General features: G+C 48.1%; 1 protein-coding gene across 2 annotated transcripts in view; it reads right to left on the bottom strand.

Moving 5' to 3' along the window:
* Positions 1 to 10,466, bottom strand: part of urm1 (ubiquitin related modifier 1) — a 49,160-nt gene extending 38,694 nt beyond the window's left edge. Inside the window, exons 1-2 of one of the 2 annotated variants that reach the window (XM_087998289.1) lie at positions 10,389 to 10,466; positions 7,879 to 7,949 (exon numbers count right to left, since the gene is read on the bottom strand). In XM_087998289.1, coding sequence (XP_087854415.1) covers positions 7,879 to 7,949; positions 10,389 to 10,423 — 106 coding nt within the window. In that variant the 5' untranslated portion in view covers positions 10,424 to 10,466. The remainder of the gene's footprint in view (positions 1 to 7,878; positions 7,950 to 10,388) is intronic. The other variant, XM_087998288.1, reaches the window with a different exon arrangement.
* Between the last annotated feature and the right edge of the window lie 4,061 nt (positions 10,467 to 14,527).

The raw sequence follows: 14,527 nt of genomic DNA, 5'->3' as shown, positions 1-14,527 counted from the left end.
TTTAGGTAGACCCGCAATGCCCGTAGGGATGGAATTCCAGGATTTTGAGCTAGCAACAATGGCAATATATTTCCAAGTCAGGTTGGCCACTGGCTTGGAGAGGAACTTGCATGGATGGTGCTCCCAACTGCTGACATTGTCCTTCTATATGGAAGTGGGTTTGGAAGGTGCTGCCGAAGGATTTTTGGTGATATTCTGCCGCGTGTCTTGCAGCTGGTACACACTGCTGCTACTGAGTGTCAGTAGTGGGTGTTTATGAATGTGGTGCCGATCAAGTGGGCTGCTTTATCCTGAGAGTGTCAGGCTTCTTGAGTATTGTTGGAGTCGCACCCATCCAGGGAAGTGGGGAGTATTCCATCACACTCCTGACTTGTGCCTTGTCAATGGTGGACAGGCTTTGGGAAGTCAGGAGGTGAGTTACTCACCGCAGTATTCCTAGCCTCTGACCTGCTCTTGTAGCCACTGTGTTTATATAGAGAGTCTAGTTCAGTTTCTGGTCAATGGTAACCCTTAGGATATTGGCAGAGAATGAAACAATGATGGTAGCACCATTGAATATGAAGAGGCAATGGCTACACTGTATCTTGGTGGAGATGGTCACTTTGTAACACAAATGTTACTTGTGCTAATCTTTTTGGCGTTACTCGGCTCAAAAGTGCAAGGCAGAGGTCCAGAGGACAAGGTGGGACCAGCAATCACAAGGTTACGTTACTATAGCTGGCAACTGATGTAATAAAGAGAGGAAAATAGGACAATGCAAGAAAATAACATTGAGGTAGCAAATCAACTAGTTGAATGGCAGAGCAGACCAAAGGCGCTGAATGGCCTACCCGCACTCCTACTTCCTATGTTCCTACAGTAGGTGCATCTAGATGGTGCATTCTAAATCCATATTTTACAACTCTGTGTTTTGCCCCCTGCCCAAAGGCAAAAGCACGGCTGGAAGGTGTTCACTTTGAAAAGAAGTCACTGGTTATTGTACGGGGAACTCGCCAGCCAATCTACCCACAGCAAGCTCCCAATGAGACAATGACCAGATCAATGTGAGGCGACGTTATTTAAGGGACTGATACTAACAAAGACACAAGGCAGGTCTCCCTGTTCCTCTGGGAATTATCCTGAGTATCACATGCATTCCACCCGAGAGGGCAGCATTACCTGGGTTTCATGTCTCTACTGAAAGATGGCACCTCTGATATGACAAAACAGATTAATCAAGCTTTGAAAAAAATACTCTGTGAACTGCTGAGTTATGTTGTGTAGATGTACATACAGAGTCATCATTAATTGCCTTGGAATGGAGAGTATTCCAGCTTTCTTTCAACCTAATAGCAATGGACTTGATTCAATTAAGTTCACCTAAAAATGCTGTTTTCAGTTCAAGGACATGAAATAAACTGATTAAAGGTGTCACTTTGTGAACTCCAATCAAACCAAGGAAGCATAAAAATGAATAAATACTAACCTAGAATCATGTCACTTCTCAAATCTCTATCTCTCTCCCCTAATACTTGAAAAACTCCCCTACCTCTTTCACAAGTTATTTGCCCTATACTCCTCCTCAGCTGGCAAAGTGTAAACGCTCCTGTGAAGTTTCTGGTGTTGCTGCACAATGCTAAAATGCTATATTGTATGTTAAACCTAAAGCTGCTCTCAACACTGAGTGTTCATTACACAAGATGCGAAACTCTGAAGTAAATGCAAGGTCACCAAGATCCTGGAGAACCATAGGGCTGCTCTCTCATTCAAGAAATGACTGGTACTGGTTTAGTCTGAGGGTCACTGCATCTCAGACAGGAGTGAGGCTGGGTAGATGAGACCTTCATGGTAGCCTCAGCTGCTGCAGAAAGTGAACCCATGCTTTTGGCATCATCCTGCACCACAAACCAGACATCTGAGCTAACCGGCCCCTGACACAAAACTGTTACTGGCTGTTAAAAGGTTTTTGAGGATTGCTTTGCCAAGATATTTCCCATAGCATTTACTTTCTATGCAGTCTTCTAAACAATGTCCCTCCCTGCTGGGTGACAGTCCCATGGATACTGACTGGCATTTGGTGCCTTGCCCGGTTTCATGATCAGCAATCAGAATCATAGAATCTCTCCAGTGCACAGGGAGGCCATCGATCCCCCAGACAGCAACCCACACAGACCCACCCAGAGGACAGCAATTCCATTTCAGTGATCCAATTTCCGCCTTAGGCATATCAAGACGATTCACCTCAATCCCGCTCCCTGTAGGACCGATGTCCATATTTCCCCACACTCTCTGGGGAAAGAAATCTTGTTGTGGTTCTGTTCTCTAGGAATTCCCTGGCTGCTCTCTGTTTGGCTTGGCCTATAATAGTAGTGTTGTCCCAGTCGAACTCACGTTGCTTGTCCTCTGCATCCTAGAGGCTTGGCACTCATCCACAGATTCAATCAATAAGCACATTGACCTGGACCCAATATGCCGACCACTGCAGCGGACAGCTGGAACTGACAACCGGAAGCAGCATAGACAAACCACTACAAATGCCAGAGGAAAGATCACAGAAGCGCTTCACAGGAGGCTCCCAAGCACTGAGGATGTCACCTAGACAGGGGACGAAACGTCTGCACCAGAGATTCCCAGCTCGGCAAACAGAACCACAACAACGAGCACCCGAGCTACAAATCTTCACACGAAAGAAATCTTTCCTGAATTTGGAATTGAATTTATCAGTAACAGTGTTATAGAATCATAGAATCCATAGTGTGGAAGCAGGCCATTCGGCCCACTGAATCCACAAACGCCCTCCAAAGAGCATCCCATCCAGACCGAGCCCCCTACCTTATCCCTTTAACCCTGCATTTCCCATGGTCAACCCACCTAGCCTGCACATCCCTGGACACGATGGGCAATTTAGCATGGCCAATCTGCCATAACGTGCCCACCTTTGGACTGTGGGAGGAAACTGGAGCACCCAAGGATAAACCACACAGGCACAGGGAGAATGCGCAAACTATAGCAGGATTAGGCTTTTGAGTTGGACGATCAGCCACGATCACGATGAATGGCGGAGCAGGTTTGAAAGGCAGAATGGCCTCCTCCTGCTTCAATCTTCTATGTTTCTATGTTGCTCCACACAGACAGTCACTTGAGGCTGGAATTGAACCTGGCTCCTGGTGAGGCAGCAGTGCCAACCACTGAATCATTGTGTGAGGCATCATGGCCAGATACCATCAGACATGTGCAGGGTTGCCACCAGCGGAAGTCAACTCCCCTTCAGCCCAGGGTGGCAAAGCTCAATGCCAGGCTGTCCACCCGCTTTCTGGCCAAGGTGGGAGCGGTCAGAGACAACTTCTGTAATGAGGGAATGCCTTCTCTGGCCTGAAACACTGGGCCACATCAGATAATCACGACTGAACTATGAAAGGGAAGCATTGAGTCAACTGCGAAGAGAGGCTGTGACAGTTTACCCTCACTTGGCAAGTGAAGACATTTTGCCTTTACCTCCCAACTTACCAGACAGCTTCAAATCGAACCATTTGAGATTCCTGATCGTAGAAAGCCATGATGAAGCAGAGAACCTTTTTTTGTTCATCTGTTTGCCTTTCCAAAGACGACAACAAGAGTTCCTCGGCAGGGCAATCGTCATGCCTCAGGACGCACTGTTGCGGCCGTGTCTCGGTTGCCTAGCATGCCTTTGGCCACTAACCCATACCTCACCTGATTTGACCCTGCGCGACATCCTGTGGATCAGTTACGGGGCACAAAAGGAAACGGAAGAGGCAGTCAAAATTTGATGTGCCTTTCAGAGCAACCTAACGGGAATGCTGTTTGAGACAGAAGTTGAGAGTAAAGAAATACGATTTGTAAACCATGTAGGAGCTGGGGCAGGGCGGACACAACCTGGAGAGAATGGTTCACAGCGCTACGCATCAGAAACAAAGTGAGGACCGATAAAGTTATTAGAGAAATACAAGTCTCTTGTTTCTAAGCACCTCCAGATCAGGACACAAAGCAGCACACTCAGACACAAACACTCAAATACAGCATCAGAAAGGTCACACGATCGTGCAACACAGACAAAACTTTGCAGGGTTAAAATATAAAAGCTTATTTCCAAACACACAAAAGGATTACAAACATTGAACCCATACCCCAGCACACGCACAACAACGATCAAGACTTGTATCTCAACAAGCAGACATACACAAAAGCACCAATAAGATCAAAGCTGAACACAACCTGCGAAAGAAAAATCAAAGATTAATTCAGAGTGGAAGAGAGCTGCACTTTCACACACTTGTGCCCTGCAGGGTGGATCACTTGCGTGAATTGAAAGTCAAGCTTGAATCGCTGAAAGGTACCACAGCACACAGACCGACTGCTGTGAATTTTTACCATATGTTAGGTACAATTGTATCGTGGACACATGACCCAGAGGTTGGGAGTTCAAATCCCACTGCAGCTAGCTCCAAAGCTGAAGTGGATAAAGTTGATAATATGTGAGAAAGCATTGGGAAAAGTGACCCTGAAAGCTGCTAGGTCATGGGTCTATACTAGAAAGTGTGTGCTCGAACGCTGAACTTTTAACAAGATCGAGCTCAGCGGTGATACCCTGCAAACGAAAATACCGCTGACACAGAGACAATAAATACGGTCACTATGACGTGGTGCTGGAGCATGGGCAATGACCTACGGAACTGGATCGTAGGAAAAGTTCAGCAGAGGCAGAGAGAAGACTGGGTTTGTACAGCATCTTTTATAACACGGGATGCCCTGAAGCACTTCAGAGCCGATGAAGTACACCTGAAGAGCTGTCGTCGCTGTAATGTAGGGTCAGAAAGGCAGGCAATTTGTGCACAGCAAGCTCCCACAAACAGCAATAAGATAAACAACTAGATCCTCTGCTACATGGGTGTTGGCTGAGGGATAAATGCTGGCCGGGGCACCAGGGTGAACATCTCAGCTTGTCTTCAGAACAGGAGGATGTAAAAGATGCTGGGATACCATCAAAGCAAAGACTGTGCCAGGTGGTGGTAGTTTAATGTCTCTTCCAAACGACAGTTCTTCCCCAGTGTTCCAGTTCAGAACTGACAGCATCACTCGTTGAGCCACAACTGAAGCAATGGCAGTGGAGAAACAGAAAATGTGGATGCACCACCCAGTACTGTCCCTGTTCCACCACTTTGGACCTACACTCACCTTGTTTCCTCATTCACAGGAATAGGGCACCACTGGCAAGGCCAGTATTCAAAGGCTGACAAACAATGCCTTTCTAAACTAAAAACCTTTTGTCTTATGCATCCATATCTCTCTATTCCCTGCCTATTCCTGTACCTGTCAAGATTCCTCTGTGTCTCACATAACTTTGTAAATTTCTCTTAGGTCACCCCTCATCCTTCAACATTCAAGAGAAAACAAACTAAGTTGGTCCAATCTCTCCCTGTAACTAATACCCTCCAAATCAGGCAACATGCTGTTAAAGTGTTTCTGTACTCTCTCCAAAGCCTCCACATCCTTCTGGTAGCGTGGTGACCAGAGCTGTACACAATATTCCAAATGAGGCCTCACTAAAGGTCTATAAAAACCACTTTTATACTGTATGCCCTGATCAATGAAGGCAAGCATGAAGATATAGCTATGACTCAATGCTTGTTTAGAACACTGTAAAAATAGGACAGGAGATTTTCGTCAGGTTTTTTGTTTAAAAAAAAACCTGATGAGACAGGAAATTCTCACAAATGAGCTTCAAACACTATTTCCAGGTCTGATGCTTAATCATCAATCCTGCCTTTTTTTTAGTGAAGTGTAACACAACAGCTGTACAGTGCCCTACAAATTCAGACAGAACACAGACCGACAAATGAGTTTAATTACGAAACTGGTGGGAATACTGAAGCAATGATAAACTTATCAGTGGCACTTCGGCCACAGCAACTAAATTTCACAAGAACAGGGCAAATGGGCTCATTAGAGCACAAGAGATGGGAACACGAGAATCAGGTTCAATCCACTGAGCCTGCTCTGCCATTCAACTAGATTACGATCCTTCTTCTATCTTGCAAATATTCTCCATTAGTATCACACCAATAATATTATTCATTACTGTGAGATGCCACCTGACTTTGCAAGATCAGTAGATTTTGGTTTTTACATTGTGAAACGCTATCCAAAGGCCAATGAGTGTCTTTTGTGATAAAAACAGTATTTGTACTTTTCAGTCACTGCACACAAATGGCCCATGTTACAGGACATGCCTTCAAACTATCCACAATCACAAACAGGTGAATGAGAGTTCTTTTCCATAGAACTTGAGCCCATTCAGGACAATGCAGCTCATTCGATTAGTGCAAAAACTGCCAGGTTCAGTTCACTCCCTTCAGCAGCAGCAACATATACCATGTACAAAATACACAGCAAGGACTGTTCAACAGCACCTTCCAAACCTGCAACCTCTCCCACCTAGAAGGACAATGACAGCGGATACATGGGAACACCACCACCTACAAGTTCCCCGCCAAGCCATTCACCATCCTAACATGGAAATGTACAGCCATTCATTCAGTGTCACTGGATCAAAATCCTGGAACTCTGTTCTTAACAGCAATGTGGGTATCCTCAAACCCAAAGGACTGCAGTGTTCCAAGAAGGCAGCTCATCACCAGAACAATTTCTAGACAATAAATGCTCACCTCGTCAGCAAAACCCAAATCCCATCAATATGTTCGAAAAAAATCTCTGGAACAACTTTAAGGCCAGTGTAGTGGGTGCTCTTTGTGATCTGGGCAGAGACCACATCATGGAGAAGGGAAGTCAAATAATAATTTTTTTTAAACCTGGAACACCCAATCTCCTGGGCTAGATTTTATTGCTGGGGGCTGGTGAGTTTCCACTTTGTTTTCTCTTACTTTTAATCTTTCCCAGGTGAGACTGAGGTGCAGGAGGGCAGGGATATCTGGTTCCAGTATGTACAATGTAGAACATTACAGCATAGGACAGGCCCTTCGGCCCTCAATGCTGCACCGACCTGTGAAACTAATCTGAAGCCTATTTCTCCTACACTATTCAATCTTCATCCATATGCCTACCCAATGAGCATTTAAATGCCTGTAAAGTTGACGAGACTACTTCTGTTGCAGGTACTGCATTCCACGCTCCTACTACTAAGTAAAGAACCTACCTCTGATATCTGTCTTCTATCTATCATCCCTCAATTTAAAGCTATATCCCCTTGTGCTAGCCATCATCATCCGAGACAAAAGGCTCTCTGTCCACCCTATCAGATATCTCTGATTATCTTATATGTCTCAAGTCACCTCTCAACCTTCTTCTCTCTAACAAAAACAACCTCAAGTCTCTCAGCCTTTCCTCATACGACCTCCCCCCCACACCAGGCAACATCCTGATAAATCTCCTCTGCACCCTTGCCAAAGCTTCCACATCCGTCCCATAATGCGGTGACCAGAACTATCGACAGTACTCCAAATACAGCTGCACTCAAGTTTTGTACAGCTGCAGAATGACCTCATGGCTCTGAAACTCAATCCCTCTTCCAATAAAATCTAACACATCTTACGCCTTCTTAACAAACCTTTCAACCTGTGTGGTGACTTTGACGGGTCTATGCACATGAACATCGAGATCTCTCTGCTCATCCACACTAGCAAGAATCTTACCAAGTTAAAAATCACACAACACCAGGGACACTTATCACGAGCATGTGTGAGACTTGATAGACCAGCTGATCATTTACTTACATCTGGTTCACAATAGCTGCCTCTTTCCCTCCAATAAACACATAACAGGCGCAATTCTCTATTCCCATACTTTGTGGCAAGCTGCCAGGATTCTCTTACTTTAAATTCTCTTTCACAAATCACAAAACCAAAAAAAATTTCCAATACTCACATGGTGTTGACTGAGTGGGCAATGTGACATGTTGCTCCTTCACTCCATTGAAGAGCAGTTCAACACCACCTCTATAAGATATTAGTTATGAAAAAAAAGTTAGAGATTATTCAACTGTTTGCAAAATGGATACAAAATACAATATTTTCCTTGTGGTTCTGAAGGTGAGGAACTGTCAATGCTAACGAACAGAGCAAGCTTCTACTCTTCCAATAACCTGCATCAAACAATCCCAAATTAGGAAGGGGGTCATTCAATGAAACATCAAGCATTCTCCACTCTATCCAAACCACACATTCTAACCACACTCTCAAGAAAGCCTAGCTGCACCAGTGTTACCTACTTTCATACTGATAGAAAAAAAAGAATACTTTCACTGGAATAGGAGCAACCCATTCAGTTCACCAAGCTCTATAAGCTACTGGACGAACACTTTCCAAATTGTTATTGGTTCCCATTGTCTCATTCAAACAACAAATTAGTCATTGCTTATATAGTCCAGTACACCACAAGGTGGTGTGGCTGAATGGTCTGAGACAGCTGGCTCATGTTCAGAGGACTCTTGTGGTGCAGTGATCGTGTCCCTACATCTAGGCCAGACAGTCCAGGTTCCTGATGAAGGGTTTTTGCCTGAAATGTTGATATTCCTGCTCCTCAGATGCTGCCTCCAGCACCACTCTAATCTTGAGTCCAGGTTCAAGTCCCACCTGCTCCAAAAGTGTGCCAAAGCATGCCTGAGCAGGGTGATCAAAAAATTTTTTTAAAAAATCGACATAAACAATGCCTCATTTTCCACTTGGGCACTCTACAGCCTCTGGACTCAATATCAAGTTCAACAACTTTAGGTTCTCCTATGTCCCGACCCCAAATACACACTAGGCCTTGTCACCACATGGTCTAATATTACACACAACCCATGGTTAGCTACTGATAGTCTTCAATAACAGCTATTCACTCTCCTAGCCTGGTTGTTATCCATTCCTTTGTGTTTCTCTCTCTCTCTGGACTCTACCTTCTGTATAAAAACCATCAGTTCCGAGAAAAGGTTGTTGGACCTGAAACATTAACTGATTTCTCTTCACAGATACTGTTTTGTTTCTGATTTCCAATATCTGCAGCATTTTCATTTTTTTTATTCGATATAACCAATGTGCAGCTAGTGGCAGAATTCAATCAGGTTGAGTATCCCTAAAGTAGTAGAGTGGGAGAAACAAACCATGATTACATCCCGATAACATGGCAATCAGAAATAAAATCAATCCTGATAGAAACGGTGGGGAATCCTGAACAAGAGTCAGTTCTGATTCAGCTGGAATACCTCACTGTTGGAAAGATTGGCAGCATCCTGCCTAATGTCACACGTGAAGCATCAACACTATCACTGGAGGTTTGCTACCATCCTCTAAGCAAGGATACAAGAAAATGAGAAATCTGAAATGAGATGCTGGAAATCTGAAACAAACACAGAAAATGCTGGAAAAACTCAGCAGATCTGGCAGGGCCAGTGCAGTGAGAAACAAGGTCAATCATTCAGGTCTAGAACCAGCTCCTTCAGAAGAAATCTCCAAAGAAGTCACTCCAGACTTGAACCTGTTTCTCTCAGAGTTTCTGCCCCTCCCTCTCTCTCTCTTTTTGATGTTGGAGCCAAAAAAAAATCGATGAGAGTCAAATAAAACTAGAAGTGTTGCTGATGTTGGAGATAAACTCTGCAGCTTCTGGGAGGGAATCGCTGGGACCTTCCTTCAGAAGAAAACTCTCCCTCAGTAACTCCGCAAGCCCTGGGTTCCCCGGCGCGAGCCCCGAGTCCCCAGCGCACAACACCCGCCGACGCGGACCCGAACCCACCACCCCCCCGGGCCCACACCGACAGCCCCCCCTCCAGGCACACACCGACAGCCCCCCCCAGGCCCACACCGACAGCCCCCCAGGCCCACACCGACAGCCCCCCCCAGGCCCACACCGACAGCCCCCCAGGCCCACACCGACAGCCCCCCCCCAGGCCCACACCGACAGCCCCCCCCCCCACCCCCCCCAGGCCCACACCGACAGGCCCACACCGACAGCCCCCCCCCCACCCCCCCCCCAGACCCACACCGACAGCCCCCCCCCCCAGGCCCACACCGACAGCCCCCCCCCCCCCCCCAGGCCCACACCGACAGCCCCCCCCCCAGGCCCACACCGACAGCCCACCCCCGGCCCACACCGACAGCCACCCCCCCCTCCACACCCCCCACACCGACAGCCCCCCCCCCCAACGGGCCCACACCGACAGCCCCCCCCCCCAACGGGCCCACACCGACAGCCCCCCCCCCCCCACCCCGACAGCCCCCCCCCCAGGCCCACACCGACAGCCCCGCGGTGACAGCACCCTCCGGGAGGGGGAGGAGCGATATTAAATCGATATCGAACCCGCCGCCTCCCCGACCGCAACAAAAACCCAGGCGACATCAAACTATCAGACCGCGGACCAACACCGCGCGTCGTCCCCCCGGTCCCGGTAAAACTCGCACCGAAACTCCAGGTGGACGCCGATGGGCGCCGCCATGTTGCCGGAGTGAACCCGGAAACAGTGGGGCGCAAAACCGGAAGTGAATCATTTTCAACGCCCCCTTCATTGAAGTAACTGTCACAGAGAGAGAGACAGAGACAGTGACAGTGAGGGAAACACAATGACTGCAGATGCTGGAAACCAGATTCTGGATCAGTGGTGCTGGAAGAGCACAGCAATTCAGGCAGCGTCCGAGGACAGGCAAAATCGACGTTTCGGGCAAAAGCCCTTCATCAGGAATAAAGGCAGAGAGCCTGAAGCGTGGAGAGATAAGCTAGAGGAGGGTGGGGGTGGGGAGAGAGTGGCATAGAGTACAATAGGTCAGTGGGGAAGGAGATGAAGGTGATAGGTCAGGGAGGAGAGGGTGGAGTGGATAGGTGGAAAAGGAGCTGGGCAGGTCGGACAAGTCCGGACAGGTCAGGGGATCAAGTTGCTGGAGGTTAGAAACTAGGATGAGGTGGGGGAAGGGGAAATGAGGAAACTGTTGAAATCCACATTGATGCCCTGGGGTTGAAGTGTTCCGAGGCGGAAGATGAGGCGTTCTTCCTCCAGGCGTCTGGTGGTGAGGGAGCGGCAGTGGAGGAGGGCCCAGCACCTCCATATCCTCGGCAGAGTGGGAGGGGGAGTTGAAATGTTGAGCCACTGGGCGATTTGGTTGATTGGTGCGGGTGTCTCGGAGATGTTCCCTAACGCGCTCTGCTAGGAGGCGTCCAGTCTCCCCAATGTAGAGGAGACCGCATCGGGAGCAACGGGTACAATAAATGATATTAGTGGATGTGCAGGTAAAACTTTGATGGATGTGGAAGGCTCCTTTAGGGCCTTGGATAGAGGTGAGGGAGGAGGTGTGGGCACAGGTTTTACAGTTCCTGCAGTGGCAGGGGAAAGTGCCAGGGTGGGTGGGTGGGTCGTAGGCGGGGCGTGGACCTGACCAGGTAGTCACGGAGGGAACGGTCTTTGGCAGAAGGCGGAAAGGGGTGGGAGGGAAATATATCCCTGGTGGTGGGATCATTTTGGAGATCCATAAGCCTGACCACCCTGGCCGACCCATTGTCTCAGCATGCTCCTGCTCCACTGAACTCATTCCTACCTACCTCGACACTGTCCTATCCTCCCTAGTCCAGGAACTCCCCACATACTTTCGAGACACCACCCACGCCCTCCACCTCCTCCAAGACTTCCGTTTCCCCGGCCCCCAACGCCTCATCTTCACCATGGATATCCAATCCCTCTACACCTCCATCCGCCATGACCAGAGCGTCCAAGCCCTCCGTTTTTTCCTCTCCAGACGTCCCCAACAGTACCCTTCCACCGACACTCTCATTCCTTTGGCCGAACTGGTCCTCACACTTAACAATTTCTCCTTCGAATCCTCCACTTCCTCCAGACCAAAGGGGTAGCCATGGGGCACACGTATGGGCCCCAGCTATGCCTGTCTCTTTGTTGGCTACGTAGAACAGTTGATCTTCCGTAATTACACCGGCACCACTCCCCACCTCTTCCTCCGCTACATTGATGACTGCATTGGCACAACCTCGTGCTCCCGCAAGGAGGTTGAGCAATTCATCAACTTCACCAACACATTCCTTATCCTGACCTTAAATTTACCTGGACCATCTCTGACACCTCCCTCCCCTTCCTGGACCTCTCCATCTCCATTAGTGACGACTGACTTGACACTGACATTTTTTACAAATCCACCGACTCCCACAGCTACCTGGATTACACCTCTTCCCACCCTATCTCTTGCAAAAATGCCACCCCGTATTCCCAATTCCTCCGCCTCCGCCGTATCTGCTCCCAGGAGGACCAATTCCATCATAGAACACACCAGATGGCCTCCTTCTTTAGAGACCGCAATTTCCCCTCCCATGTGGTTAAAGATGCCCTCCAACGCATCTCATCCACATCCCGCACCTCCGCCCTCAGACCCCACTCCTCCAACCGTAACAAGGACAGAACACCCCTGGTGCTCACCTTCCACCGTACAAACCTCCGCATAAACCAAATCATCCACCTACATTTCCGCCACCTCCAAAAAGACCCCACCACCAAGGATATATTTCCCTCCCCACCCCTTCCGCAAAGACCGTTCTCTCCGTGACTACCTGGTCAGGTCCACACCCTGCCTATGACCCACCCTCCCATCCTGGCACTTTCCCCTGCCACCGCAGGAACTGTAAAACCTGTGCCCACAACTCCTCCCTCACTTCTATCCAAGGCCTTAAATGAGCCTTCCACATCCATCAAAGTTTTGCTTGCACATCCACTAATATCATTTATTGTATCCGTTGCTCCCGATGCGGTCTCCTCTACATTGGGGAGACTGGGCACCTCCTAGCAGAGCGCTTGAGGGAACATCTCCGAGACACCCGCACCAATCAACCAAACCGCCCCGTGGCCCAACATTTCAACTCCCCCTCCCACTCTGCCGAGGACATGGACGTCCTGGGCCTCCTTCACCGCCGTTCCCTCACCACCAGACGCCTCATCTTCCGCCTCGGAACACTTCAACCCCAGGGCATCAATGTGGACTTCACCAGTTTCCTCATTTCCCCTTCCCCCACCTCATCCTAGTTTCAAACTTCCAGCGCCGCACTGTCCCCTTGACTTGTCCGGACTTGTCCGACCTGCCTAGCTCCTTTTCCACCTATCCACTCCACCCTCTCCTCCCTGACCTATCACCTTCATCTCCTCGCCCACTAACCTATTGTACTCTATGCTACTTTCTCCCCACCCCCAATCTCCTCTAGCTTATCTCTCCACCCTTCAGGCTCTCTGCCTTTATTCCTGATGAAGGGCTTTTGCCCGAAACGTCGATTTTGCTGCTCGTCGGATGCTGCCTGCATTGCTGTGCTCTTCCAGCACCACTGATCCAGAGAGAGATAGTGACAGAGAGAGAGATAGTGACAGAGAGAGAGATAGTGACAGAGAGAGAGAGAGTGAGAGGAGAGTGACACAGAGAGAGAGTGACACAGAGAGAGAGAGTGACAGAGAGAGAGAGTGAGAGAGAGATAGTGACAGAGAGAGAGGGAGATAGTGATAGAGAGAGTGACAGAGAGAGAGAGTGATAGAGTGACAGAGAGAGAGAGATAGTGATAGAGAGAGAGAGTGACAGAGAGAGAGTGATAGACAGAGAGAGAGTGACAGAGAGTGATAGAGAGAGAGAGAGTGACAGAGAGAGAGATAGTGACAGATAGAGATAGTGACAGTGACAGGTAGAGATAGTGACAGAGAGTGAGATAGTGATAGAGAGTGACAGACAGAGAGAGAGATAGCGATAGAGATATAGTGATAGAGACAGAGTGACACAGAGAGATAGAGATAGTGACAGAGAGAGAGTGACAGGGAGATAGTGACAAAGAGAGATAGTGACAGAGAGAGAGAGTGACAGAGAGAGAGAGTGACAGAGAGAGAGATAGTGATAGAGTGACAGAGAGAGAGATAGTGATAGAGAGAGTGACAGAGAGAGAGAGATAGTGATAGAGAGAGAGAGTGATAGAGAGAGAGAGAGTGATAGAGATAGTGACAGAGAGTGATAGAGATAGTGACAGAGAGAGAGATAGTGACAGTGACAGATAGAGATAGTGATAGAGAATGACAGACAGAGAGAGTGATAGAGAGAGAGAGATAGTGATAGAGATATAGTGATAGAGATAGTGATAAAGAGAGAGTGATAGAGACAGAGACAGAGTGACAGAGAGAGATAGAGATAGTGACAAAGAGAGATAGAGATAGTGACAGAGAGAGAGAGTGACAGAGAGATAGTGACAAAGAGAGATAGAGATAGTGACAGAGAGAGAGTGAGAGAGATAGTGACAGAGAGTGAGATTGTGATAGAGAGAGAGATAGTGATAGAGAGAGAGAGAGAGTGACAGAGATAGAGAGTGACAGAGAGAGAGATAGTGACAGAGAGAGACACAGTGACAGAGAGAGAGATAGTGATAGAGAGTGACAGACAGAGAGAGAGATAGTGATAGAGATATAGTGATAGAGATAGTGATAGAGAGTGATAGAGACAGAGTGACAGAGACAGAGTGACACAGAGAGATAGAGATAGTGACAAAGAGAGGTAGAGATAGTGACAGAGAGAGATAGTGACAG

The sequence above is a fragment of the Chiloscyllium plagiosum genome, unplaced genomic scaffold, assembly GCF_037043375.1.
Source record: "Chiloscyllium plagiosum isolate Xiang-an unplaced genomic scaffold, Cpla_swu_hap1 HiC_scaffold_21, whole genome shotgun sequence".
Lineage (NCBI taxonomy): Eukaryota > Metazoa > Chordata > Chondrichthyes > Orectolobiformes > Hemiscylliidae > Chiloscyllium > Chiloscyllium plagiosum.
The sequence above is the reverse complement of the archived record's forward strand: the minus strand, read 5'-3'. Positions and strand labels throughout refer to the sequence as shown.